The sequence below is a fragment of the Rhinolophus sinicus genome, chromosome 14 (assembly GCF_057876585.1).
Source record: "Rhinolophus sinicus isolate RSI-liver-muscle chromosome 14, RSI-T2T, whole genome shotgun sequence".
In the NCBI taxonomy this organism is placed as follows: Eukaryota; Metazoa; Chordata; class Mammalia; order Chiroptera; family Rhinolophidae; genus Rhinolophus; species Rhinolophus sinicus.
Genome location: NC_142514.1, coordinates 184,374,774 through 184,401,723, shown reverse-complemented (window position 1 = coordinate 184,401,723; position 26,950 = coordinate 184,374,774). Strand labels below are relative to the sequence as shown.

The following is a 26,950-nucleotide window of genomic DNA, read 5'->3' as shown; positions in this document are numbered from 1 at the left end:
GAGGACTCCCGAGCCACTGGAGGCGGGACATCCGGGACGTGGTTGAGGTAGCGGTTCCGGTTCTGACCCGTCTCCCTGGGCTGCCCCCCACGCTTGGCTTCCGCGGGGCGTATGTGCTAAAGGTGTTGAGAATCGTGGCCGGCCGTAATTCTGCACGGGATCCGTGCCTGTTCTGTGCTAAAACTGCCCCCAGGCGGCTTCATTTAATCTTTACAGCAGCCCTGGGTGGACGAACTATTATATTCGTTTTACCGATGGGGAAACTGAGGCACAGATTTGTTTAGAAACTTTGCCCAAACCATAGAGCTCGGAAATGCGGCCGACTGAGCCGCACCTGGATCTATAGGACTCGCGAGCCCCGTCCCTCAATAGCCACCAACCCGTGTTTCCTCCAGTGAGTTGGTAGAAGGACCCGGAGGCGGCGGATGCTCAGAAAGGCCCGAGGCCGCCTGCGTGTGTGGGCGAGTGGGTGGCGGTCAGGGAAGGCTTCGGAGGACATGTCCAAGCTGGTGACGAGTAGGTGGGCAGGCCAAGGGCAGAGAGCACGCCGAGCATGTGTGCAGAGGTCCTGCCATGTGGAGGGTCCCGTGTGTCAAGAGAGAACAAGGACGGGCCGCGTGTGCCAGCACAGGGCCATGGCGGAGCTTCCCGAAGACGGTTACTGGTCCAGACTTACGGGCTGCAGGCCAAGGGCTGGCATGGTCCAGTGAGCTTTGGGAAGGTTGGCGCAGTGCTGGGAAGGACCAGGCCTGCGGGGACAGGGTGGGTGACCGCCCTGGGCGCAGCAATTAGTGTTTGGATGAGGGAAGTTGTGTGGTTTTATAGAATCATCAGGACTTGCTGAAAGATGGGACTTCGGAGGTGAAAGCCGGTGTGGTGTCCAGCAGGAGGCAGGTGAGTTGGGCTTTGTGGCTGAGTGGAGGGGGGACCATCCCATGGTGCCGGAGCCCAGGAGCTGAGCAGGACAGGGAAGAGAATGCGCCCAGTGTGGGTGGGACGCGGTATGGGCAAGGCACGTAGGGCTGGCCAGGGGGGGATGGGGGAGACAGGAGTGTGTTCAGAGTTCCAGAGAGGCCGGAGCTGAAGGGAAGGGCGCCCGGCAGCAGGCATCTCAGCCTCACCTGGAGGGAGAGGTGGGGAGAGACGACGGGAGGCAGCCTCACCCCATCCAAATGAGGAGACAGAATGTCTGGAGCTTGGGGTCAGCAACTCATATTTATTAAGCTCCACAATTAAATCTCAACAGCGCTGTCAGGAGACACTGATTGTTAGTCATCTCTACTGTATAGATGGAGAAAAGGCTCAAGACAGAGACGGCTCAGGTCACAGGGGCCCACGATGTGGCCTGGAACAGAGGCCAGCTCCCCCTATGCTGCACCCTCCACAGGAAGGGGGTGGCTCAGAGGTGCCCACATCTGCCCGCTTCTGCCAGGTCACGGGTGGCGAGTGCGGGGCTGGAGGGCAGGTTACTGCACTGTTTCCCATGCTCCCTCACCTTGGCCGTCCCTAGTGGGACGGCTGAGGCAGGAGGCTGAGGGCCAGAAGTAGGAAGCTGCAGGAGAGAGGGCAAGCCGTGGTCTGGGCTGCGGTCTAGGCAGGTTTTTTCCTGCTTGTACCCCGGACCCCAGGCCAGTCTTCACCAGCCACAGGTGAAGGTGGAGGACTCATACATGAGCCGGAAGCAGCACTTGGTGCCCAGGTGCCCAAGACGGGCTCATAGTATGGTACAGCGGGTCTCCATGGCCATCAGCAGCATCCGCAGGCGGCATACTGAGTATGGTGGGTAGCGGATTTCCTTGAGCTTCTCCAGGCCTGAGTGGGCCAGCAGGCAGGCGCGGTGATGGGAGAAGGTGTCAAAGGAGAACTTGCCGTGGTATTTTCCCATCCCGCTGTTGCCTGCATGGGCACAGAACACGCAGTCAGGCCCTCAGTAGCCAGCCGAGGCATCACACAGACCAGGGCTCTGCCAGTCACACGCAGGGTGACCTGGGTAAGCTACTTTACCCCTCCGAGCCTCAGTTTTCCCATCTGTAAAGTAGGCTCGTCATCAGAGGCTGTGGGTAAAGGGTGTCGCCCTGAGCCTGGCACCAGCTCAGTGAACATTGGGGATAGCAGGTGCCGTGCCAGCTGTTAGGACAAGATAGATAGACAGTGGTCAAGAATGTGCGGGGTTGAATCCCAGCTCTGAACTAGCTGTGTCACTTTGGGTGGGTGACCACTTTGGCCTCCTTCTCTGTGACACGGGGTGACAATGGCACCCATCTCTTAGAGTCGTGGGGGTTGGGGAAATGTTCAGACCCGGGGACACAGTAAGCACTGTCTTGTTATGAGCCCTCAGTGTCTAGGCGGGGAGGCAGCCGAGGACCAGGCAGCTTCTGCACTGGGAAGCCCAGGGTACCCAGCCTGGTGGAGTTGGGGGTAATCAGGGATGGCTTCTGGGAGTGAGTGAGGCCTCAGGGGTATGGAGTTGACCAGATGAAGGGGGTGGATGTGGGCAAGAGGGACCCAGGCTTGGGGATGACAGAGAGCCCTGGAGGTAAGTGACCTGTGGCCAGTTAGGACCTGGGCAGAGCTCAATGTGGCTGGGGCAGCAGGCAGGGAAGAGGGGAGAGAACAGAGCAGGAAACCATGGCCAGTGCAGGATGGGCTGGCCTCCAGGAGCTGTGAGTCAGGGGCCTGGCGTTATGCCTGAGGGGCCTGGGAGCCCTGGGAGGTTTCCTCTGGGAGCAGCAGGACCAGATCCACTCCCAGGCAGACCCCCACGCCTCCCTGAGGAGCGGGGGCTAGGACTGGAGACAGGCTGCCTGGGGGCTGAGGGGCAGACGGGAAGACGTGTCTTGTGGGGGAGAGCGGGGGCCTGATCACAGTGTCTGTGGACCCGCCCATGTGGAAATGCAGAGCCGGCTGGAAAGTTCCGCTCAGGACTGTGTGCGGGGAGCTGGAGGAAGGTGCTGCGTGCCATTCAGTCAGTGAGGTAAGAGAAGGCAGAGCTCTGCCCGCACCTACCCACTCCTCCAAAAGGCAGGCTATTGAGGGTCATGAACATGAAGCCGTCGTTCCCACCGAAGTTTCCGCTGCTGGTCCGGGCCAGCACCTGCTTGACCACCTGGGAAGAAGCAGCAATGAGGCTGAGAAGCTGGACAGCAGAAAGCCAGCCGTCTGTCCCCAGCTCCCAGGGGCTCTGCCCAGCCCCCTCAGGGCCCTGGAAGGGTCTAGTTCGCCCTGTGAGCCGAAGGGGATGGTGGGCAGCTGGAGTACGTGGCTGTGCAGCAGCTGCCAGCGGGCTCCCTACTCGGGACACGTTTACAGCACGTCTGCTCGCCTGTGCAGGGTGCTGGGACACAGACTCAGGCCTTGCCGGGAGGTGGGACCCCAGCGTTTGCCTGGGGACAGGGTGAGTGCAGGGTGGTCAGTAAGGTGTCCCAGGGGAGCAATGTCACATGCTTGCTGAGTCTCAAGGGGCCAGGAGTCATTCAGGCAGAGAGGAGAAGGGCCCGCAGGCTCAGGGAGGGGGACGGGGACTGTGAGGCAGTAACTCGAGGAGGTCAACTCGGTCACGTGGTCAGATTGGTATTTTAGAAACATGCACTTGGTCTTGGCTTGACTTACTGAAGGCCCTTCCTCTTCAATCTATAGCTTTACTTGAAGAAGGAGAAAGACAGAAAAGATTAGCAGACACCAGTTTTGCACGAAAACTTCCCTGTACCTGGTTCCAGTGTGGGACCCAGAGATAATGGCTGGGTCAGAGCTTGTCTGAAGGGTAGAGGGGACCCCCCATAAGGGGGCTCAGAAGTCACGTTGAGACCAGCGGTAATGACCGCAGAGGCTAGAGTCGGAAGCATGGATGTTTGGAGAGGACGAAGGGCAAGTCGCGTGGGGTGGGACGTGTCGTAGGTGTCCCAGGGTCCTGGGACCAGTACTGCCAGTCAGAAAAGCCCGGAAGCAACTGTGATGCCACCTGGTCCCTGTTCCAAATACCTGGGTTGCATTTTCTAAAGTGAACACAACCCAGAAAACCAGGGCTCCTGGAGGAATGGCTGATTGTAGGGCTGGGCAGAGAAAATACAGGACGAGCCTGTGCTTCTTATAGACCCAGAAAGGAAGGAAGTGGTGAAACAACAAGAAGATGGGCGGGTCTCAGGGACACAGCAGCTCCTAGGGACCAAAGCGGGACAACTTGAGCAAGGAAATAAGGTGGTATTGGATCGTAACCCAGAGAATAAAGCAGATGCACACGAGTCCATGCTGATGTAAAGAAATGATTCAGAGCCAAACCTTTCGTACAGGTTCCATATGACGTATGTAGATATGGCCCCTTCGGCAGGCGGAGGTTAATCCACCCTCTTCCACGGAAGGTGGGCTACACTTTGTGCCTTGCTCCCAAGAATAGAGTAAGCAAAGGAAAAACAGACACTTCTCAGTGGAGACCATGGCAGACGTGACCTTGGCCAAGTGGGGAAGGTTAACCTCACCAGGGATGTGTGGCTCTCGTGTACCCGATGTGATGAGCAGAGTTCAGCCCTCGCCTCTGTTGTGCTCTTTCATGAGAAAAACAACAGACCACTGACACTGGGGACTCTCTGCTGGAGACTGGCCAGTACCCCCAAAGCGGAGAGGCGATCGCAGGCCAGAGGAGCCATGAAAACTAAATGCAGCGTGGGACCCTGGTTTGGATTCTGGGCAGAAAGAAAAACTGGCAAAATCTGAATTTAGTCTAGAGTGTGGTTAACTGTAATGTACCAATCAGTGTCAGTTTCTTAGTTTCGACCCCTGTAAGGGCCCTTGACGGGAACCTGGGTGTAGGGTGTATGGTCCCTGGAATACCTTTGCAACTTTCCTGGAAATCTAGTCATTCCAAAATAAAAAGTCTATTTAAAAGAACATTGTCTAGGCTGAGATGGGTCTCATGAGAGCTGGTGGGAGGGGGAGGTGTGTCCTGCCCATGTGTCTCAGGCTGCCCCCAGGGTCTGGAACAGAGCAGGGGTCTGGAGGGGAGGGTAGGGGACGACCAGGGCTCCTTCTCAGCCTGCGTGTGCTGGTCACACACCCCGGTCATTCCACCCCAGGCTGTATGTGCCTTCCATGAGCCAGGCACTGAAAGGGGACACTGCGTCCCCAGGTCAAAATGATGAGGATGAGGTGGGACTGACCAAGAGGGGATGCTGGACCCTGAGAAGATCCCAGGGAGCTGCCCACTGAAGGCCCAAGAGAGTGTGGCCTAGATTGCAGAGGGAGGGAGGCCCACTTGCTCCCGGAAGAAAGTAAGGGACAGAGCCAAGAGTGCCACTGTCCGTGCCACCATCCCAGACCTCCTGTGACTGCCCTAGACGGCCCAGGACCCTCTACCCTTCCCTTCTCAGCCCCTCGGTCCTCTGCTGGCACCTGCCCCATCTCTGTCCCGTCTGACCAGCCCTGCCCGAAGCCCCACCTGGTTCCTGGTGGAGAAGGCGTACAGGGCCAGGGGCTTCTCCCGACAGTTGATGAAGTCGATGGCCTCGTCCAGGCTCCTCACGTTCAGGATGGGCAGGATGGGCCCGAAGATCTCCTCCTGCATCACCGGCTCCGTCTGCTGCACGTCCACCAGCACTGTGGGCGCTGCCCGGCCACAGGGCACAGCTCAGCCTGGGGCTGGGGCCTCGGGTAGGTCTCCGGGACCTAGGGCCCCAGGCTCAAGGCCACTCCAAGGAGAAGTCTCCCCACGGCCCTGAGAAGTGACTCGGGAGCAAGGCCTGTGGGGCCCAGAGAACCCCCAGCCTTGGTCTTACAGTCGGGGTGACCGGATCTCAGACCCCTGGATCCGAGGCCCGAGGTGCCAGCCTGTCAGAGCCGCAGCGTCACTGCTGTGCCCTTCAGCCCAGGAGATGCTTTGTAATGACAGCCCAGCGGGTGCTCAGGACGGGCCTTTGGAGGTCAGGACCCAGGAATTGTGAGCTCACAGGACCTGGGATCACGGCCTGTGGAGCCGTTGGGAATCTGAGCACCCGGGAGCCCTGGAACACCAGGGGCCCAGCTCGGAGATGCCAGGGCGTGGGCCAGAGTGTGGAGTCATGGGGCCACAGGCTCAGACTGCAGGGACGTGGGGCATCGGCGTCAGGGACTCGTGGCACCAGAGCCAGGGACCAGTCTGAGCTCCCACAGTGGGGCCGTGGGAACCTCAGGGAGCAGACTCGGGGACCCAGCTGTGGCCTGCAGTGTGGAAGGGCCTTAGCTTCGGGGTGCCGTGGCGGGGAGAGTGGGACTCACCGATATAGCGATCCCTCTCGTCGCTCTGGCCTCCGATGGCCACGCGGCCACAGCCCAGCAGGCCCTGCAGCCTCTGGAAATGCTTCTCATTGATGATGCGGCCCAGGTTTGGGGAGCTCCTGGGGTCGTCGCCATAGAAACGGGTGATGGCACTCTGCATGGCAGGCAGCAGCCGCTCCTGCATTTCAGGGCTGCACAGCACGTAATCGGGGGCCACGCAGGTCTGGCCCGTGTTGTAGCAGCGGAACCAGACCACGCGGTTGGCCACGGTCTGGGGGTCGCAGTTGTCGTCCACGTAGCAGGGGTTCTTGCCCCCCAGCTCCAGCGTGATGGGTGTCAGGTGCTCGGTGGCAGCGGCCATGACAATCTTGCCAACTCGAGGGCTCCCTGGGTGTGGTAAGAAACCAGAGTCAGACTGGCTCAGTGGCTCAGGGGGTTGGAGAGTTGTGCTCCTGCCAGCGAGGTCGCGGTTCCATTCCCACATGGGCCAGTGAGCTGCGCCCTCTACAGCTAAGATTGTGAACAATGGCTCTCTCTGGAGCTGGGCTGCTGTGAGCAGCCAGAGGTCAGCGTGAGCTGCTGTGGGCTACCGTGTGCTGCCACGAGCAGCTGGTGGCCAGCGTGAGTGGCCGGCAGCCAGTGTGAGCGGCCGGCAGCTGGCGAGAGCTGCTGACAACCGGCGACCAACGGCCTCAGCTGGGGGGAGCGCAAGGCTCATAACACCAGCACGGGCCACGGACCTGCGTCCTACACAACTAGACTGAGAAACAATGGCTTGAACCGGGGTGGGTGTAGGGGGGAGGCAAAAGAAGGGGTAAAAAAACAGAAACCACGGTGCCCTTCAGTCACCTGGACCATGTGGGATGGCCTCGACCAGGACTCCTCAAGGGGGGTTCATTCCCTGCCCTGCATCTCCCTGGAGTGGCTGCTGAGTCAGGGGCATGCCAGCCGTCACCTGGCCTTCCCGTGCCAGTCACTGCACCAGGAGGACATTCTGAATGTCCCCCCCAGGCCCCCTCACAATGCTGGGTCCTCACAAAGTTCTACACAGGGCCAATGACCAGGCCCTTACCGGAAACCTGGACCCTCCTCTGACCTCCTACCCCATCTCCCTGCTTCTTATCCCCGTCACCCCTGCAGGTGACTCACACATGTTGCCCTGCACACTTCCCCACCTCCCCACACTCTTCTAGAACCTTCAATGACTCCCATTGCCTGAAGTCGGAGTCCAGCTCTAACTGGCCGACATTTGGGTCTCTCCTCTCTCTGACCTCACCTGGCAGCCCTGCCACTCTTACCACCCATTCCTGCCCTCCCCTCCTGACTCTTGGCTCTAAGTGCACAGCCAGGCTTGTCCCCAGCTGTCCTCAGGGCTGATCTCCTGGGTCTCATCCACTCCTCCACTTAGCCTCCCCTGACGTAAAGCCCCCCCCCCCCCCCCCCCCCGTAGGCTTGAGGACACTCCTGTCAGTGCCTGGGCCAGGGCCCCGTGCTGCCATTTGTCAGGATGGCCCTGGCCTTTCTCTCCTGCCACCACTGCCCCTGGAAGCCTAAAATTCAGTCCCTTCTCTGCTTCCTTCCCTCCAGGCCCCACCTGTGTGCCCCCCCCCCCCCAGCCACGGTCCAGGCTCCTCCCTCAGCTCCTGCGGCCTTGGCAAGCATCTCCTTGTCTGTGAGGACTGCCTGACCTCCCCCGCCCCACGTTGAACCCTTCCTGGCCTCCCCACCCTCCAGTGGGCTCCCTTGTAACGTGCCTGGGCGAGGTCTGCGCTTCAGGAAGCATTCACTGACTGAATGAGTGGGTGCTTCCCAAGCCACGTGCTATGACAAAGGTGACATGTTCATTTGGGCCGGTGATTCAGAGATGGCCCCAGTTGTGCAGATAAGGAAACAGGCCTAGAGAGTAGGTTCTGGCTGGTCTGCCCTGGGTTCCCAGCCCAGAAGCCATCCTCCTGGGGTCCGTCTGCCTCTGCATGGTCTGTCCTGGGGGTCAAGGCCCCGAGCCCATCGCACTGCATGGCATGACGGGGAGGGTGGGCTGGCGCCCTCCCGGCTGCCTCCTCCTGCTCCTTCCACCCCCTAGAAATCTGCAGGAACAGCTGAGGACCCGGCCCCTCTGCTTCCATAGTCACACCCCTTGTCAGCCAAGGTGGCAATAGGCAGGCCTTGTCCTGGGCTTACAGCAGGGTCAGGGGAGGAGAAGGACAGAGATTGCATGTCCCCTCTGACGCGCACAAGGTGTGGGATGCAGGAGGCAGGTCAGCAAGAAGTGTCAGACGCTGCCATTGCCTCTCTACCCTCTCTCTCCTCCGGAGTCCTGGCCCTGTCATGTGGCCGCCTGTGTCCCAGCCCTGTCATCTTTTCTAGAAAGTTTAACCTGTTCGCTTGAAGACAGGTAGTGTCTGGGCCACATGGGCACATGCCGGAGTGATGGCAGGTGACCCCTGAGACTGATTCTGACCCATGGCCTGGAAGCAAAATCCAGGCTCCCTCAATCCTGGCCAGTGAGGTGACTCAGGCTGTGCACCGCATCTCTTTGTCACCCTAGCTTCTGACCCCTCATCTGTCCAGCCTTCCAGAAGGGCCCAGGGGACAGTGGGATGGTCTATAAGGCTGTGGGGACCGTGGGGTCATGTGCAAGTGCCTAGCACAGCAGGAGCTCAGCAAGGGCAGATGCTGTGACTCATGAGATTATAATTGGCGGGGGTGGGGGGTGAGACCTCGTCTTCTCGAGGGTCCCAGGATCCCAAGGCTGCTCCCAGTCTGCTCAAGGAGAGAGGAGCGAGCTGGTCCTGGAGCCCAAGGGCACCACCCAGCCCTCGGCCCTGTGTGTTCTTCCTGGCTGTCGGTCCATCTGCCTTGGTCCCTTGTGACCTCTCAGGATTGTGGACGAGGGAGAAGGGCGGTGGGGCCAGGGCAGGCCTCCCCCTTGCCCAGGCTGCATGGCTCAAACCCCAGCCACCGCAGCAGACGCCTCACCCGTGAAGAAGATGTAGTCGAACTTGTGTTTCAGCAGCTGCCCTGTCTCCTCGGGCCCGCCCTGCACCACAGCAAAGCAGTTCTGCAAGGCAGGATGGGCAGAGGGTGTCCTCTGGGACAGCAGCCCGGGAAAGGCAGAGGACGGCCTGCCTGCCTGACCCAGGGTTGCCATGTCTCTGGGAGGGGCTGGGTCAGGGATAGGTGGGGAGCAGGGAGCTCCCCAGGGACCCTGAGCATAGGCAGTCCCAGGCCAACCGCTGTGGGGTTAGGGACTGGCGGGATTGGTGACAGGCCACGGCTGGGGGAGCAGGGCCAACCAAAGACAGACAGGAACCCCCAGGGGACAGGCTCCTCAGAGTGCTGCTATGGTTGCTGCCCTTCTGTTTTCTTAGGAGAGAAACTGAGGCTGAGAGGCGTGGTGACTTGGCCACAGCTGCACAACACACAGGAGGTAGGAGGGAGGTTGGAGGTCGGGTCCCGCCCAGCCCACGGGTCCCGCCCAGCCCACGGGTCCGCCCAGCCCACGGGTCCCGCCCAGCCCACGGGGCCTGCCTGCGCCTGCTCACCTGGTCCAGGTACTGGGGCAGCACCTCGGCCAGGACTTGCTCAGTATTCTTGCTGATCTCCGAGGGCTTCAGCACCACGCAGTTCCCTGGGGGGCGGGGTGGGGCAGGGCGAGAGCTGGGAGAGCAGTAGCCACTCCAGGTCTCCGTTCACTCCGCACACCTGCATTCCACCTTCAGGTGAAGACTCTGGCTCAGAGACGTGACATGAGGGGCCCAAGGCCACACAGCCCGGGGATGGTGGGCCAGACAGAAGCCAGGCCTTCGTAGCCACCTGGCGTCCCTGCTGTGGATGGCTGAGGGGCCCTGACGGAGGGGATGGTGGGATGGTGGAGGCTGGGCTCTCACCTGCTGCGAGGGCGCCCACCAGGGGCACCAAGGTCAGGTTCACAGGATAGTTCCAGGGCGAGATGATGAGCACCAGGCCGAAGGGCTCCTTCCGGATGAAGGCGGAGTCCAGCTGCGTGGCCTGTGCCAGGGCCAGAGCCGGGGCCAGCGTGGTGGTGAGTGGTGAGGTCCTGAGGCCCCAGCCCCTCAATCCCCCTCGGTTGAAGAGGCTGCCCAGTGGGAAGTGCCCCCCCCAAGCCCACCTGCAGCCCACCTGCCCTCCCCGACCCCAGGCCTGCTCACCAGGTTCTTGGTCACTTTTTCATCCTTCATCCAGGTCCTCAGGTTTCTGAGGGCCAAGTTAACCTCACCCTGGGCCAAGCTGATCTCAGAAATCTCCGACTCAGTGACTGGCTGCAGCGGGGACAGGGGCAGGGCTTGGGCCAGGCACCAGGGTCAGCGGGTGGCTGGAGTCCTGGGGAGGGCAGAGCCTCTCCTGGCAAGGCCTGCTCTCCTCTACTCACTCTGCACATTCAGTGAGAGCTTACCGTGTGCGGCTACTGCTCTTGAGCCAGGGGTGCAGCCATGACCGAAACAGACAGAAAACCGGCCCCATGGAGCTGACATCGTACAGGGACAGGCAACGTGATCATGAGAACACTGACTACTACATTAGGACGAGGCCGTGCGACGGAAAGAGGCAACAGGGTTATCGACTGCTGGAGCGTGTGTGTGGGTGTGCACAAGTGTCAATGAGCGTGCATATGTGTGCAAGTGCATGAGTAAGTGATGTAAGAGTGAGTGTGTGAACGTGTGCATGTATGTGTGTTTGCTTTGTTTTATACAAGATGGTCGGTGCCGGCCTCGGTGTGCCATTTGAGCAATGAAGAAAGGGAGGGAGCGAACCCATGAATAGATGGAGGCCGACTATTCTGGGCAGAAGGCACAGCATGTGCAAAGGCCCTGAGATAGGTGCAGGTTTGCTATGTTCCTAATTAGCCAGGAGCAGAGTGGCTGAGGTGATGGGCAGGCAGCTGGGGTGAGGGCTGTCAAGCAGAGTAGGGACAGGATCTAACTGAAGTTGTCACAGGACTGTGTGTCCCACTGTGACCTGCTGTGTGGAGGTCAGTCTGTGGTGGACACTGGGGACGCGCATCCCAGGGTATATGCCATCAGGTCCCACGGCCCAGGGGCCAGACATCACTGTCAGATTTCTAGGGCAGGAGGGAGGAGGCAAACATCAACGGGGACATTACCTTGGTCTCTGTCTCTGTATGCCTGCCCCCCCGTCCCCCTGACCAGGGAGCAGAGACCCACCCCATGGGCTGCAGGCAGCTGGGGGCCCCTGACTAGGGGCACCAGAGCCAGGCTGTCCTGCTGTCTGAGATTTGGCTCTTACAGCACAAACACTCCCTGCAGAGGGCACAGCAATGGCCCGAGCGGTGCCAGGATGGTTCGGTTCGAGGGTGAACAGAAGCCCAGAAAAGGGAATGCCTTAGCCAGGGTCACTTAGTAAGCCAGTGGCAAGGCCAAGACCAGAACTGAGCCCTGAGGGGGCGGCACTGGGGCCTTGGGGGAAGAAGCCACATGCACCAGCGCTAATCGGCGCTGAGCCTGGGTCAAGCTTTCCTACACCTGTGTGCACAGCCCAGCGAACTGTGCGGCCCGACCACCGCACCTGGTAAGTCACCTGCGGCCTGAGTGAGGTTTAGGCTGCTTTAAGGGACAGTCTGGACCCAGCTGAATGGCGTGATTTTAGAGGAGTACGCTCTTGTGAGCCAGGGCTGTGTGTCCTCTCTGAGCCTCCTCTGGGGGTGAGTGGGTGTGGCTGCCCTACCTGGAAGGCCTGTTGAGGTTTAATGAGAGGATTCATGAAGAACAGGGTAGGGAAGGGCAGGTGCCATCTGCTGGGAGAGTGGGGGACAGTGCTGGTGAGACCAGAGGGAGGGACTGGGTTAGATTTTCTGGGCCGCTGCTCCTTCTGTGGGGCCCGGGCTCCTGGGGAAGTCAGAATGGTTGGCGGGAGTGAAATCTGAGCCAAAGTGAGAAAAGGGACCAGGTTGATGGTCTCATGTGGAAGGGCAGGCCAGGGCAGCAGGTGGGTGGTGGCAGAGGCTCAGTGGGGGGCCAGTCTCTGACCAAGCCCAGTGAGTGGGACACTCCCCACGGGGAGACAAAGCCTGACCCTTGGGAGGGAGAGAGCCAAGGAGATTATGGTGGGGTTGCCTGGTTTCATAAATGGGACAACAAATGATTGCAGAAACAGCCAATGAGGGGGCCTGAATCTCACCTGGCTACAGTCGTGGTAAAGAGAAGGTTTGGGGACACTGAGCAAGTGAGCAGGTGTCTCCAAGAGACCACATACTCAGGACAAGTCTTTGTGGCCAGCCTTTGCTGTCCCCATGGAACCAAGGTCTCCCTCACCATGACTCCAGATGCCACCAGGCACTAGTCTCGAAATCTGTGACTGCTCCAGGGACAAGGCAGACACTTGGCTGGGTGCCTGTGAAACGGACGGGTCCCCTGACCCTGCCGGTGCCCGCGTCTCTATCATGACCTGAGTGGAGCCGGCAGACCCACTGGAAAAGTGGGTGAGGAAAGAGGGACAGCATGTGGGCTGGCGACCCTCAAGGGTCTAAACAGCAGGCCCAGAGCAGCAAGGGGAGACCCCAGGGGTCAATCTAGAGTCCCGTGTGTGGCCTCCGGAGGCCCTTCCTGGGACATACCCGGGGGCTTAGGTCTAAGACAAGCTCAGCCCTCAGGATGTTGTTACCCTAGGGACAGAAGGGGACCACAGGGGCTGGCTGGCAGCCGACATTCACTGTGGACGCCTCCCAGGTGTTAAGTATCAGAATGGCACCTTACCAGTTGGCAAAGAGCCACAGGCCTGGCCCTGGAGGTTCCAGGTGGTGAGGGGCTGGTGGGACAAAAGGGGTGGGTCTGGGCACTGTGGCCGTTGCCAGAAGCACAGCAGACATTTTATCTGGAGGACAACCCCCTGGACAGCTGTCTTGGGCCAGCTATGCAGTGGGCCCAGTTGATTGAGGGGACGGGAGGCTGCCTATGAGAAAGTGCATTTCTTGGGGTCCTGCCATAGCTGCTGCTGGAACTGGCTGAGCCCTCAGGTCTTCAGGGTTTGGACAGAGGCCATAATGGCCATGAGTGAAGCGGAAGTCCTCCAGCCTCTGAGGCTCTGCATGGTGTGACCCACCTCCCCAGACCTTATCTTTATAGTTCTCTGCCCCTCCCACTCCCCTCCAGCCATGCTGGCCTCTTTGCTGCTCCTCAAGCACAAATACACTAAGTACCTCCTGCCTCAGGGCCTTTGCACATGCCTGTGCCTGCTGCCATTTCCCCCAATGTCCATGTGGCTCCTGCCCTCCTCCTTCATGTCTCTGCTCAAACGCCACCTTCTCAGAGAAACCTTCCCTGACCCCCACATACAAAACAGCACCCTGATCCTGACCCTCTCTCGCCCCTTTCACACTCAGAGGGTCTCTCCATGGCACTTACTACTATCAGTATGCTATGTGATTATTTATTTACTGTCGCGTGTCTCTCCCTAGAAGGCCAGCTCCATGGGCACAGGGAATTTGTTATTCTCTGTTGTATCCTCAGAGCCCAGAACAATACCTGGCACATAGTAGGTGCTCAATAAATAGTCAAGTGAATGAAGAAATGAGTGAATGGCTGATGCAGGAGAGTGGGTTATGGCACAGGGAAGGAGGTAGGGTTGGACGGGCTTTCAGTTCCACTTCATGGAGGATGCAGCTGTCCCCATCCCCCTTGTCCCAGCCTCCCCAGCCCTGCCCACCCCCCCCTCGTCCCCTTCACCTTGTGCAGGTCCTGTGCCAGCGCCTCCTGCAGAAGCTCCTTGTGGTCCTGCAGGAAGCGGCCCAGACCCTTGAGCTGCGCAGCCCGGAACTCAGCAGGCCGCGTCCGCCCTGAGCGGAAGGCCTCCCGCAGTCGCTGCAGTGTGTCTGAGAAGGGGTCCATCCTGCCAGTGGGGAGAGGGGGGCAACATGGGCCCGCGCTCTCCCACCTTCTCGGGCACTCACCCCGCCTCTGCCTGTACCCATGTGGGCACACAGACACCCACACTGGGACTCACGTGTGACCCCAGAGGGCCAGGGCTGGCCCTGCCTCCACACACACCCCTCTTTCTCTCTCTCTCTCCTACACCTCTGGACCCCGAGGCCGCCACAGGACTGGCGAGGGCTTGGGACAGCTACTCCATAGCCCTTCAGGACAAGCAGGCAGCCAGGGCACCACACAGAAATTAGCCCCAGGCGATGGCCCCACCCCTCTCCAGTGCTCCTCCTGGAAATGGGGCCGCCCTCACCACTGCCAGGATGAATGGAGTAACCAGGGAGAGTTTGGTAAGTACACCAACTGCCACCACAGCCACCACTTTGGGACATTCCAGACACAGAATGTTCTTTCTCTCCCTGCCCCCAGCCTGGATGCACTGCCCAAGGAGGCCAGGTGGGCTGGCAGCAGCTCAGCGGGCTGGGTGACAGTGGGCAGTGGCCTCCTCTCTCCATGCCCGAGCTCCCCAGCAAGATAGCAAGGGAGCTCCAGCCTCCCAGAGGCCCTGCTGCCCACCCCAGCCTGGGCTGGTCACTGTGTTGGAAGAGCAGGCAACAATGGTGGCAAGGGGTGAGGGGCAGTCATGCCTCCATGCTGTCATCAGCCAGAGCTGGCAGGCAGGCTAAGGGCACCAACATTCCCCCAGGCCACACCGCCTGTTTACTTGAAGCTTATCAGAGGAATTCTCTGAGGTATTCACTCCTCAGCCTGGTGCCAAGAACCACCGGGACCCTTTCCTCCTGCCCTCTCTGACTTCCTTCCCTTCAGATCTCAGTTTGGCTGATGCCTCCTCCAGGCAGCCCACCCTGACTACTCTCTCACATTCTCACAGCGGCTCTGCTTCTTACCACACTGGGTCATACCATGTGATAAATACCTGGTTTCATCCAGTCCAGCTCCCTGGCCTTCCCTCTGATCCCCTGCTCCCACTCCCACTGGACTGGGACGCAGGCCTCTCTTGGCCTACTTAACTTGTCATTTGGGTCTTAATGTCCCAATCTCCTCATCTGTTAGGGGGCTAGTGACAGAACCCACAACTGACATGGTCTATCAAGGATGAGACCACATGGTCCAGTGCTGAGCCCAGGGTTGGGCATCAGTGCCTCCAAGGCTGCCAGCTGTTGTTGTTAAGTGGCTACTGTCACCATGGCCCTCAGTTTTCTGGAGGGCTCCATCACCCTGAGGGCTGAGCCCGCTGCAGCCAACAGGATGGCCTGGCCCAACTGGCACTCTGTGCCGAAAGCCTGGCTGGAGCCCTCAGCTGCCCCCTAGGCATGGCTGGGGACCAAGCTGACCCACAGGTCTCCTGTTCTGGTTGGGAGAAGCTGGGCAGTTTCCTCGAGCACCCTGGCTCCCAGAGAGGGGGGCAGTGTGGCAGAAGGGGGACAGTCTCACAGCCCCTCTCAGCCCCAGGCTTGCCCCCTGCCCAACCCTCCTTCTGGGAGGAAGGCACACTGGTTGGTGCCAAGACCCAGGAGCAAGAGCCCTGTAGGTGTCTAGAGTCTCCATCTGGGCTTGTCCCCCAGCTCTGCTTCTTACTGGCCGTGTGACCTTGGGCAAGTCACTCACCCTCTCTCTGCCTCTGTTTCCTTGTCTGCAAAGTGGGGATGATAGAGGACTCGCTATCATCCTGAAGATTAATGGACACAATACTGGACAAAGCATTTGCCATTGTGCACATAATAAGCACTCAGTAAAAGTCAGCTGTGGTTTTTACTAAGTACTCCACAGATACTGATTTCCATCCCCCCTACCCAGCCTTTTCTCTGTCCTGCTCTCACCTGCAGATTTCTGCTGACGGCACAGCACTCCCACCCTCTCCTGCCTTCCCAAGGTTGTTTGCACTTTCATCAGACTCCATACCAAACCCACAAAAATGTAAGTCACGTCACTTGAATGGTGCGCCTCTGGACAAGGTGAGGGGTGCGAGTCTGAATGGAACCTTCCAGCAGCCTCTCCTGGCATCCATGGAACCAACTCACCCAATATTGCCCACTACTAGTTGGTCACTCTGGCTGAGGCCCTGAAGAGTTCCCGCTGGGGAATGGGGAACAGGGCAAAACGGAGGCAAGCAGAAGAGCCGAGGCCTCTTTCTGCCTGGGATCTGGGGGGATCCTGGGCCTGTGGCATCCAAAGAACACACACATGAGAGGGTTCCTGTATTGGACTGGGCTGGGGCCCCAAGCCCCCCTTCCCCAGTCGTCTGAGCTGTGTAAACTCATAAGGAAGTCGGGCCCCACCGCCCACGCCTGACTCCTTTGATCACAGCAATCTGGCGAGGCCACCGTTCTCTGCACTGAAGGAGATAAAAACCACGGCAGGCACAAGAGTGCAAGGAGCTTGCTTGCCCAAGGCCACCCAGTTTCGTCACCCTTGAAAACCGGAATCCTGAGGAATCCAGAACAGCGAGGGTCGCCCAACCCCCACACCCCATCCCCCAACCTGTGGCTGGGCAGGGAGCAGGGCAGCCTGACTCCCGGGGTGAGGGGACGCCTCTGCAGATCCACGGCCAGGCAGCAGTGGCAAGTGGCTCGGGTGGGGGTGAGGGGTAGGCGGAGGACAAAGCCAGTCTGTGTACGAGCCTGTAAGTGGCCTGGCCTGCGGGGGCCGCTAGCGCCCCGAGTCGCTGAGCCAGCCCACCAGCTAGGTCCCTGGCCCTGATTCTTGTGGTCTCCCCAGACTCCCAGAACACTGTACCTGAGGCCCTGCTAAGCTGCCTTTCCTCCTGGCCGTCCAAGCTCTGCTGGTCACCCTGATGCCGTAATGAAAGGTCCTGGGCTGGGCCAGCCCCTAGGGCGGGGCTGCCCTGGCTGGGTTCCCGGGCTGATGAGTCCGTCTCAGTGCAATGTCCAGATTCTTGGCATCTCGAGCAAAGAATTGAACAAAACACAGAAATAAAGTGGTGAAAGAGTAGCTTATTAGAAGAGCTAGTACACATCAAAGAAACAGAAGTGGAGCTGAGCAGTAGAGAATGGCTCAAGGGCCCCAACTAAGGAGGCCTTGGTGGTTTTTATCTTTTCCTCTCAAATGGGCTGTTCCTTTCTGGGAGTGGGACCACCTACCTGATTGACACCTGTGATTGACAAGAGGCTATTACCTCATCTTTTTTAAACTGCACAGGTTTGAGTGGCGTGAGTGGCCAGTTTGATCTAGTTGGGTATCTTGTTTACAACGGAATGAGGAAGTTTCGGACAGAGAGGGGAAGTCTTCTGGGCGGTAATGTAGAGACCCGATGCCTGTCTCTAACTGCCTGCCTTGTTTTCCCCTTGAGAGATGTGGTCCCCATAAAATCTCTATGGGAAGTTGAGGGACAGAAGGTCTGTTCTTCTGTATCTGCCTCTCGCTGGGCAGGAGCGTAGAGCTGACTCTACCTACTGGGGTATTCATGTAACTCTCACCCTATTTGATCTCAAATGAGAGGAAGGGGTCTCGGGACCTGCCTGGAAGACCGTGTTGGCTTCTTTGGTTGCGACTGGCAATCTTGCTGGGGTATCCTCTGTATCCCCAAGGATCCCGAATGAGGAAAAATAGATTTTAATTAATAAATCCATTAGCTCTATGGAGCCTGTGGCTGTTCAACCAGTTATTTAGGTGGCATCAGTTGTCCTGGAGCTGGGCCCAGAATGGGTTGGAAAGAACTTAGGCTTCAGTGATCACAATCAATAAGTATATTAGCCTGGGGGGATGTTGAAATCTACTTGGTTTCTGGGATGGCCAAGAGTTAGGTCCCGAATGGCTTGGGGATGTTGGGAAGTCACAGGCTTTTAAGTGGTTACCTGAGGCCGGGGAGAGAAACAACCTATGATTCAGGCTGGGAGCAACCTTTAGTCTAGGACTCAGAATTGATTAGAAGAGTAATCAAAGCCCGGGGCTAAAGAGCTAAGAAACTAGGGAGGGAAAAGGAAACTTAAAATTTCTATAGTGAGGGAGGCTTAAAACCTTTGTAGTGAGGCAGCTCTCCCATATCAGATCCAGCTGGACTGGGGCTGGAGCAGAGAGGGCTTCCCCTAAACCCCGCAGAGACTGTCTGAACCACTCCTCTCCTGCGGCCTAGGCCCTTGCTCTTCCTCATGCAAGCATGTGAGGCATTTTCCCCTTATGTGGGGCTGGTCACACCTCGGTACCCCATGCATCTTGGCCTGTGCACTATAACTCCTTAGTGCCTGTCACGCTGGGCGGAGAATATCCACATCGTCTTGCCACCGCCCAAGACTTGTCTCATATATAAGTTCCCCTAATAAACTCTTGATGATGGAGTTATTGCCTCTTTCTTTGGTCTCTCAGCCCCAGACAATTTTACATAACATTCAGGGACCACTAGATCCTCTTCTGGACCACAGAGAAGGAGCCAGGACCCAGAGAGGGCCAGCAGCAGGCCAGCGCCACACAGCAGGTCTCCAGGGATCTCTAAGCTGAGGGGTCCAGTCCGATCTCTGGTGAGTGGCGACCCAGGCCCAGCTGGAAAAGGAGGAGGGCTGATGGCAGTGGCCCTGGGAATTATGGTGTGGGGTGGGGCCCAGTGGCTGGGAAACGCAGGAAAGCCCTGCCCTTCACAGCAGCCCCCAGCCCCTCTGACCCTCCATTTCCCATCTGCAAAATGAAGAGGGCAGATCCCAAGATGGCTGGAGTCCAGAAATACAACCTCAGGGCCCATACCACCGCCTGCTCTGTTGCCCTGCCCTCCGCGTGTCTGTCAATCAACACCACCTCATCTAGCACCCCACTCACGGAGCCTGACCCTCTAAAACCTGACATTTTACAATGGGGAATGGAGTTCCAGAGAGGGGACAGGATTTGACCACACAGGGCACGCGTGGCAGGACTGGGACCCACACTGGAAGCTTGTTGCTCCGGAGCGGGGGCTGTGTCCATTCCCAGGTGTACCCTCTCACCTCCCGGGAAGAGCTCCGCCCTGTGCCCTCAAGGGCAGCCATCATGATGAGAAGTGTCACCATGGCGGTTCCTCTGTCCCCTCTCCTCAGATGTCTGGGCTGTGCTGGGGAGCCTGTCCTCGGCCTTGCCCTGGCTCCCACCCCGAGCACACCTGTTGGAGCCAGCACAAAGGGGAGTGATTCCCAAGCATCTGCTGGTGTCCAACAGACAGGTAATTAGGTTACAGGTGTGGGGGCAGGAACATCCTTTGTGCCATCGCCCCATTCGGCCGCCCTGGGCCTGCCACCGCTGCTCCTTTGCCTTGGTGCCCTGGATCTGCCTGAGATCCTGGCCTGGGGCCTGCAGATGGCCCTGCCCCTGGGAGAAGCTCCCCACCGCCCCCACCCTCCCCACTCCCCCTGCCTACCTGGGAGGGCAGGAGAGGTCTCCTGGCCCACACCTGCTCTGGTAGCCCCTGAAGCCTTCAGCCACTTGGGACAGGGGTCAGGGGCTGCAAACGCCCCCGTCCTCTGCATGGGATGGAGTCCCCAGCCGCTGCCTGTCACGTGGCTCAGCATGTGACAGCCCTGCCCTGCTGTTTGGAGCTGAGCCAGGCAGAGGCAGAACTGGTGCCAGATAGGGCAGAGCTGGGGCTGAGACTGGCAGCCCTCAGCCAGGAACCAGGCCCAGAGAAGGACAGCCACTGGCCTAAGGCCACACAGCAAACCAGGGACCCACCTGGAGAGTTATTGGTCAGCGGGAGGGGTATTGCAGGATCTTGAGGGGCCCTTTCTCCTTGGGGAGGAATAGGGGCCAGTCCTCTCCTCTCTCTGGGTTGGATGCCTTTGTTCCAATGGGGACAACATGCTCAGAGAGGTACAGTGACCAGGCCAGGGCCACACAGTGAGAGGACAGGTGGGGATTCTAGCCCAGCCAGGCCCGGCTTCCTGGCCCTTGTTTAGGAGCCAGGTGGGGGTCACACCCACTCATGGGAACCTCATGTCTCCGCTGAAAGCAGCAGCCATGGTTTCCTGGACATCTGCTGTGTGAGCTCAGCTCGGCACCTTCCGACAGCCCGACGCTCATCATCCTCAGGGTTTTTGGTTAAAAAAAGAAAATAGCAAAGATTCAGCTCCGTGCAGGGTGGTGTCAGGTGAGGGTACAGTGGGTCATCATGCTCCAATTTGGGACGCAATGCGGGGGTGACGCTCTGGCTGCTTCTCAACATCCCAGGAGCTGTTTGACTTGGGAGCAATAGTTATCTTTCCTGTTTGCTCTTTTGTAAGGAACATCTATTATTTGCATAATGATAACAAAAAATAAAACCTATTATAGAGAAAATCATTTGAAAACAGTGAGGAGGATGTGGCTGTTCATTGCTCTGGGTGTGACAGTAAGTGTTTGCGGCCTGGATGGGGTGGCAGGGACCTGCTGGCCTTGCTCAATTCCCTGCCCTGCAGGCCACACTGGCTGTGTTGATCTGGTCCTCATGCCAGCAAAGTTCATGAACTTGTTGCAACGATGTTGCTAACCTTTTTTGATATCAGAGGGATTGTTCATTATGAATTTGTACCAACTGAACAAACAGTTAACCAAGTTTAACCAAGCACCTGGAAGTGCTGGAAAGGCTGCGTGAAAAAGTTAGATGACCTGAACTTTTCGCCAACAATTCATGGCTCTTGCATCACAACAATGCACCAGCTCACAGGGCATTTGTTTACTGAGATTTTAGCCAGTAAACAAATAACTGTATTGGAACATCCTCCCTACTCACCTGATCTGGCCCCCAGTGACTTCTTTCTTTACCTGAAGATAAAGGAAATATTGAAAGGAAGACATTTTGATGACATTCAGGACATCAAGGGTAATGCAACAATAGCTCTGATGGCCATTCCAGAAAAAGAGTTCCAAAATTGCTTTGAAGGGTAGACTACGTGCTGGAGTTGGTGCGTAGCTTCCCAAGGGGAGTCCTTCAAAGGTGACCATTGTAATATTAAGCAATGAGGTAGGTAGCACTTTTTCTAGGATGAGATCGCGAACTTAATTGTCATATAGTGCGTGCATGCACGCTTTTAATAAGGTTAGAATGGTACTATTAACCATTATGTGCCATAATGTCAGGTTTTGAAACAAGCTACCCGAAAAATGTACTGAAGTGAATTGATTTTAATACAATAATTTAAAATTAAAAGTTACCAGGGCGGCCGGTTGGCTCAGTTGGTTATTGTGCAGGGCTCATAACACCAAGGTCGCCGGTTCGATGCCCATAGCTACACCCTCCACAACTAGAGTGAAAACAACGGCTTGACTTGGAACTGATGGGTCCTGGAAAAACACACTGTTTCCCAATATTACTCAATAAAAATAAAAAATAAAAAAGTTACCAACAGACCACAGGGGCCCACGTGTAATCAGGGCTTTAAATTAAATAATTCTGGGACCCTAAACTGCAGAGTAAACTTTTTAGGCATGACCTCAGAGAAATCATGCAATATTACGAAAAGTCAGCATCTATGAAATAGTGACTATGCCGCTGAGTATGAAAAGTTTTGCTGGCTGGGGTCGGCGTGGGGGAGGTCTGGCTGGCCAGCCAACACACACTGTCATGGGTGTCTCCCTTATATGGGGCAGGCCACCACTTCCTAACCAATGTTCCTGCTCCCCTCCTACCTTCTCTTTGCTTTCTGGCTGCTTCTCAAAACACACTCTGCTTGGGGGCACCCGGTTAGCTCAGTTGGTTAGATGGCGGTGCTCTTAACAACAAGGTTGCCGGTTCTGTCCCCACATGGGCCACTGTGAGCTGCGCCCTCCACAACTAGACTGAAACAACTATGTGACTTGGAGCCGATGGGTCCTGGAAAAACACACTTAAATAAATAAATAAGTAAAATAAATAATACAATAAAAAATAAAAATGACAGCTACCAGTAAACTTAAAAAAAATAAAAAAATAAAACACTGCTTAATTTCGTCTTAGGGGTGGGAGCTACAAAACCAATGAGTTCAACAAGCCCACCCAGGGGACCTATACCCTCTTGAATGACACATACCCCCTCAGGGTGGGAAACACCTGGCCACCTTGAAATGCACCAACTGGGTCTGTGAGTGTCTCTCCCTGACGTGCCCAGGGGTGTGTGGCAGGTGAGCCCTGCCCCCACTATGCCGGATGGTGGGCTCTCAGGGTACAGTTTCAACAGGCAGCATCTCAGAGCTTCCTGACCCCTTCAGAGGCCACCCCATCTTCCCTTTCTCCCTCGGTAGGACTTTTGTGGGCCTGCTCTCATTCCGATGTGGCGACAACTAAGTGTCCCCTGCCCTGTTTCCCTCTCTTGCCCCTCAAGTTCTGCTCTGTCTCCAAGATGCTTCTCTTTCACCTGGCCGCCGTCCTGTCCCTCTGCATCCTGTTTTCAGTTGGCAGAAGTGCTTTTCTGCTTATTCATATTTTGCAGGTGAGGAAATATTGGGGTGTGTGCCAGACGACGTGAGGGGGCTTCCTACTGATGCCCGGAGAAGACCATGCACCTAGCTGGGAGGATTCTGGGACCCCCCTTCATGGGGCAGATAGGGAAGTGGTCATTCACAGATGCTAGTCTACATCCAGGCCCAAGGGTCCCCTTTCCAGTCTGGTTTTCGGGTGGTATACTCCTAGAAGGGGCAAGGGCTCATTCGTGGCGTCCTCACTCTCCCTCGGAACCTATAGACCTCCAGCCTCCCACCCCCTGCTCTTCTGAGCCCACTCCCTCGGCCACACCACCCACCTCAGGCAGCCATGTCCCCTCTTCCTGGCATCGTCTCCTGCCTGCCGTTGAATTCTACAGGACTGCATCCTCCTGGGGGCATCAAAGTCCACTGGACCCACTAGACCCAAGAACTCCTGGACCTCCTCCTCCCTCCCCACCCCGAGCCATGACCACACCCTGGGCCTTGCCATCGCGGGCATCCTGACTCTCTGACCACTGATCACGGCTCACAGCCTCCTGGCCTCCCAGCACCCACTGCATCCCTGATATGCAGCCTCCTCCTTGCTCCTGCACCGCGGGCCGTGCCCTCTCTCCTCTTTCTTCCATATCTCCCACTTCTAGGCACAGTTGGCATGACTCCACCTCTCTGCTTTACCCATATTGTTGTAGGAATATTTCTCTGTGAGTCCCTAAATGATGTGGGGGACTTTGGAGTGAGTGAGTGAGTGCCGGGATCGTGTCTTGTGAGACCAAAGAAGAGAAACACGGACCCAGGAGAGGCAAAGAGTTTTAAAAAGAGGATAGTTGGGTGGACGGGTGGCTCAGTTGGTTAGAGCGTGAGCTCGGGGCAACAGGGCTGCTGGTTCGATTCCCACATGGGCCAGCGAACTGCGCCCTCCACAAGTAGAATGAAGTCAATGAGCTGCCACTGAGTTCCCGGGTGGCCAGATGGCTCATTTGGTTGGAATGTGTGCTCTCCACCACAAGGTTGCCGGTTCGACTCCTGCAAGGGATAGTGGGCTGTGCCCCCTACAACTAACTACAGCAACTGGACCTGGAGCTGAGCTGTGCCCTCCACGACTAAGATTGAAAGGACAACTTGACTTGGATGGAGCTGATGAGTCCTGGGAAAAACACACTACTGTTCCCCAATTAAAAAAAGTCCTGGAAATAAACACTGTTCCCCAATAAAGTCCTGTTCCCCTCCCCCAATAAAATCTAAAAAAAAAAAAAAAAGAGGATAGTTTATTGAAAGCAAAGGGTCAGCACTCGTGAGCGGGAGGGGGTCCCGAATAGGGGTGCCCCCTGACTGAGGCAAAAGCTCTTACTTTTATACCTTCCCTTGCCTGTTTGGGGAAGGGGAGCTGGCGCCTTTTAATGAAATTCATCTACCAGGTTTGTGCTGTTAGCCCATCCTAAAGGGATTAGCAAAATAACCTATTCCTATCTATCAGATCTGTTCTGTTTGTCAGGGCAAAAGGAATTTTACGATTAACTTCAAGGTGCTGTTACATTTTGTGCTGGAGCGAAGGAGTGATTTCAAAACCTGGAGTTTTAGGATATGGCTGTCTTTGTTTATTCCACCAGGGACCTCCCTGTCTACCCAGCGACATACTAACTAACCTGTCTCAATATCTGCACCTGGGTGTGGTCTGAGAAAGTTCCATCACCTTGCAGCCTGAAACCTCTACAAACTCATGCCCTCCACACTCCCAGCTCTCCCCCTTCCCAGCAACCCTTCTGAGGTGGATAATTGCCAACCACTCACTTATCCATCCATCCACTCACACTTATTGAACACCTGCTAAGTGCCTGACACAACCCTTTGCATGCGGGGTGCATGGTGAGCAGTCGTCTGAGGGGACAGACAATTAAACCACAGAAAATTAGAAAGGAAATAAATAGTTCATACTGTTCTCCAGAATGGGACCCGTTTACAATTCCACTAACAGTGCACAAGAGTTCCCTTTTCTCTATATCCGGGACAACACTTGTTACCTCTTGTCTTTTTTTTAAAGAATTTATTGGGGAAGGGGAACAGGACTTTATTGGGGAACAGTGTGCACTTCTGGGACTTTTCCAAGTCAAATTGCTGTCCTTTCAATCTTAGTTGCGGAGGGCGCAGCTCAGCTCCAGGTCCAGTTGCTGTTGTTAGTTGCAGTGGGTGCAACCCAGGATCCCTTGCGGGAGCAGAGGAGTCAAACCCAGCAGCCTTGTGGTTGAGAGCCTGCGCTCCAACCGAGCCATCTGGCCGCCCGGGAGCTGAGCAGCAGCTCATTGACTTCATTCTAGTTGCGGAGGGCGCAGCTCGCTGGCGCATGTGGGAAGTGAACCAGCAGCCCCATTGCCCAGAGCTCGTGCTCTAACCAACTGAGCCACCAGTGTGCCCCACCTCTTATCTTCTTGATGACAGTCATTCTTACAGATGTGAGGTGTTATCTCATTGTGGTCTTGATTTGCATTTCCCTGATGATTAGTGATGTTGAGTACCTTTTCATGTATCTGTTGACCATTTCTTTGGAAAAGAATGTCTACTTAGTTCCTCTGCTCATTTTTAAATTGGATTGTTTGTTTGTTTTTTTGTTATTGAATTGTATGAGTTATTTATAAATTTTGGATATTAACCCTTTATCTGGCACATGGTTTGCAAATATTCTCTCCTAGTCTGTACATTGCCTGTATATTATTGTTTCTTTTGCAGTGCAGAAGCTAAGTTTGATGTGATCCCACTTGTTGATTTTTTTTCTTCTGTTTTTTTGTGCTTTTGGTGTCATATCAAAAAAATTACTGCCAAGACCAATGTGAAAATAAAGAAAACTTCATTTAAAATGGAGTTGGGAAGCTATGAAGGGGGACTTTTCACATACCACCACTCACCACACCCTGCAGAATCCAACAGGAAGAAGCCGACCCTTACAATTTCTCCACAGGAAGAAGTCTAGTTTGCTACTCCAGTAGGAGGAGGGGACATTATCTCCTGGTATAGAACGAGACCCAGCCAATGAGAAACTGCCATGACTCCGCCAATGGAAAGCCACTACACTTCAAATTCCCAGTTTTCTCCAATGGACATTCTGTTTATAACAGTCCCTCTCAACTCACCCTTTTTCTCTATAAAATAACATTCCTCTCCTTTGTTCTCCAGATTTGCCTAAGGTTGGCTGTAGCTTTCGTGTCCTAAATTGCAATTCTTCTGCCATTCCTGAATAAACCCATTTTGCTGGTTAAATAACTGGCTGTTTTATTCTTGAGATGGACATCAATGTCACAGAGTTACATTTTCTTCTAGAAGGTTTATTGTCTCAGGTCTTATGTTTAAGTCTTTGATCTATTTTGAGTTAACTTTTGTATTAAGTGGTGTAAAACAGAGGTCCAGTTCCATTTGTCTGCATATGTGATTATGCAGTTTTCCCCACACCACTTGTTTTTTGTTTTTGTTTTTTAATTTATTTTTAAAATTTATTGGGGTGACAATTGTTAGTAAAATTACATAGATTTCAGGTGTACCCACACCACTTGTTGAAGAGACTATACTGGGACTGCATAGTTTAAAAAGCTTCCCAGGTGTTTTTAATCAGGATGACAGCCAGCGCTATAGAGCATCAGCTCAGGCAAGGTGGGAACTTCATGGGCTCCCCCTGGCATCCCTGGACCCAGGGCCCTGCAGGGTGGGGGCAGGAGGCTCTGAATCCTGCTGCAGGGTGGTGATGGGGTCACCTGCCCGTAGTCCAGCAGCCACCACCATTTTGAGCTCTGCCAGAGCTCCCACTTGCAAGTCCCCAAACTGAAGCTGGAGAGTGTGTGGGAGGTGGGCACCGGCTGTGATGGGAGCCCTCTTAGGGGCTGCTATGAGGGCTCTTTGCTTACCTGTGTTGAAAGTAAACTGATACCTTGGGACACTTAACCATGGAGATGGGAGGACTGCAGTTGGAGTTGGGCCCTTTGCTGACTCTCTAGTCTTGACTTCCTGCTGAACTCTGTGGTAACGGGGTCGTGGGGGGGTGGGGGGCTGTCAGTGTAGGAGGGAGCCATGTTGGGCTCAGCCCCTTTTCTGCAGGAGGACTGCCCTCCGTGTGCAAGCACACCTGCCTTTTCCTTGGCAGTTTCGTTTTCTTTTTCTTTTCCCAAATAAACCGTTTTCTTTTGGTGGATCATCTGGAGAATTATTTTGGCCAGAGGACACCTGCAAACACACCAAATGAGGACTGGAGGTGGGGCTAGGGATGACAGTAGTAACATTGAGCTTATTATGGGCCTGGCACTTTTCTAAGGCTTTGCATTAACTCAATCCAGCAATAGCCCTAGGATGTAGTGCCCAGTATCCCCATTTTACAGGTGAGGAAACAGGCACAGAAAAGCGGAGTTAATTCCCAGTCACAAAGCCAGAAAGTGGGTGAGCGGGGATTTGAACTGCAG

At 56.2% G+C, this 26,950-nt stretch overlaps 1 protein-coding gene and 2 long non-coding RNA genes across 12 annotated transcripts; 2 read left to right on the top strand and 1 right to left on the bottom strand.

Annotated features, from left to right (window-relative positions):
• Nucleotides 1–1,196: 1,196 nt before the first annotated feature.
• ALDH3B1 (aldehyde dehydrogenase 3 family member B1) lies at nucleotides 1,197–19,656 on the bottom strand. 9 transcript variants are annotated; one of them, XM_074336814.2, is made up of 13 exons: nucleotides 19,501–19,656; nucleotides 19,094–19,245; nucleotides 17,900–17,977; nucleotides 16,899–17,065; nucleotides 13,947–14,109; nucleotides 10,416–10,526; nucleotides 10,134–10,254; nucleotides 9,789–9,874; nucleotides 9,223–9,304; nucleotides 6,244–6,630; nucleotides 5,429–5,595; nucleotides 3,007–3,106; nucleotides 1,197–1,896 (listed from the first exon to the last, which is right to left on the bottom strand). In XM_074336814.2, exons 5-13 carry the CDS (start codon nucleotides 14,106–14,108, stop codon nucleotides 1,715–1,717), a joined length of 1,398 nt encoding a protein of 465 aa, XP_074192915.2. In that variant the 5' UTR covers nucleotide 14,109; nucleotides 16,899–17,065; nucleotides 17,900–17,977; nucleotides 19,094–19,245; nucleotides 19,501–19,656; the 3' UTR covers nucleotides 1,197–1,714. The 9 variants fall into 9 exon arrangements, with proteins under 9 accessions (XP_074192915.2, XP_088645870.1, XP_074192911.2 ...); XM_088789744.1 differs by having other exon boundaries at nucleotides 17,264–18,659; nucleotides 19,501–19,643; XM_074336810.2 differs by having other exon boundaries at nucleotides 17,600–18,659; nucleotides 19,501–19,643.
• Nucleotides 1,891–10,184, top strand: LOC141572294 (uncharacterized). Its single transcript, XR_012497655.2, has 3 exons — nucleotides 1,891–2,974; nucleotides 9,615–9,673; nucleotides 9,966–10,184. It is a non-coding gene; the product is annotated as an uncharacterized LOC141572294 (long non-coding RNA).
• LOC141572295 (uncharacterized) lies at nucleotides 14,353–17,080 on the top strand. Of its 2 annotated transcripts, XR_012497657.2 has the most exons (3): nucleotides 14,353–14,491; nucleotides 15,989–16,079; nucleotides 16,470–17,080. It is a non-coding gene; the product is annotated as an uncharacterized LOC141572295 (long non-coding RNA). The 2 variants fall into 2 exon arrangements; XR_012497656.2 differs by having other exon boundaries at nucleotides 15,989–17,080.
• Nucleotides 19,657–26,950: the final 7,294 nt, after the last annotated feature.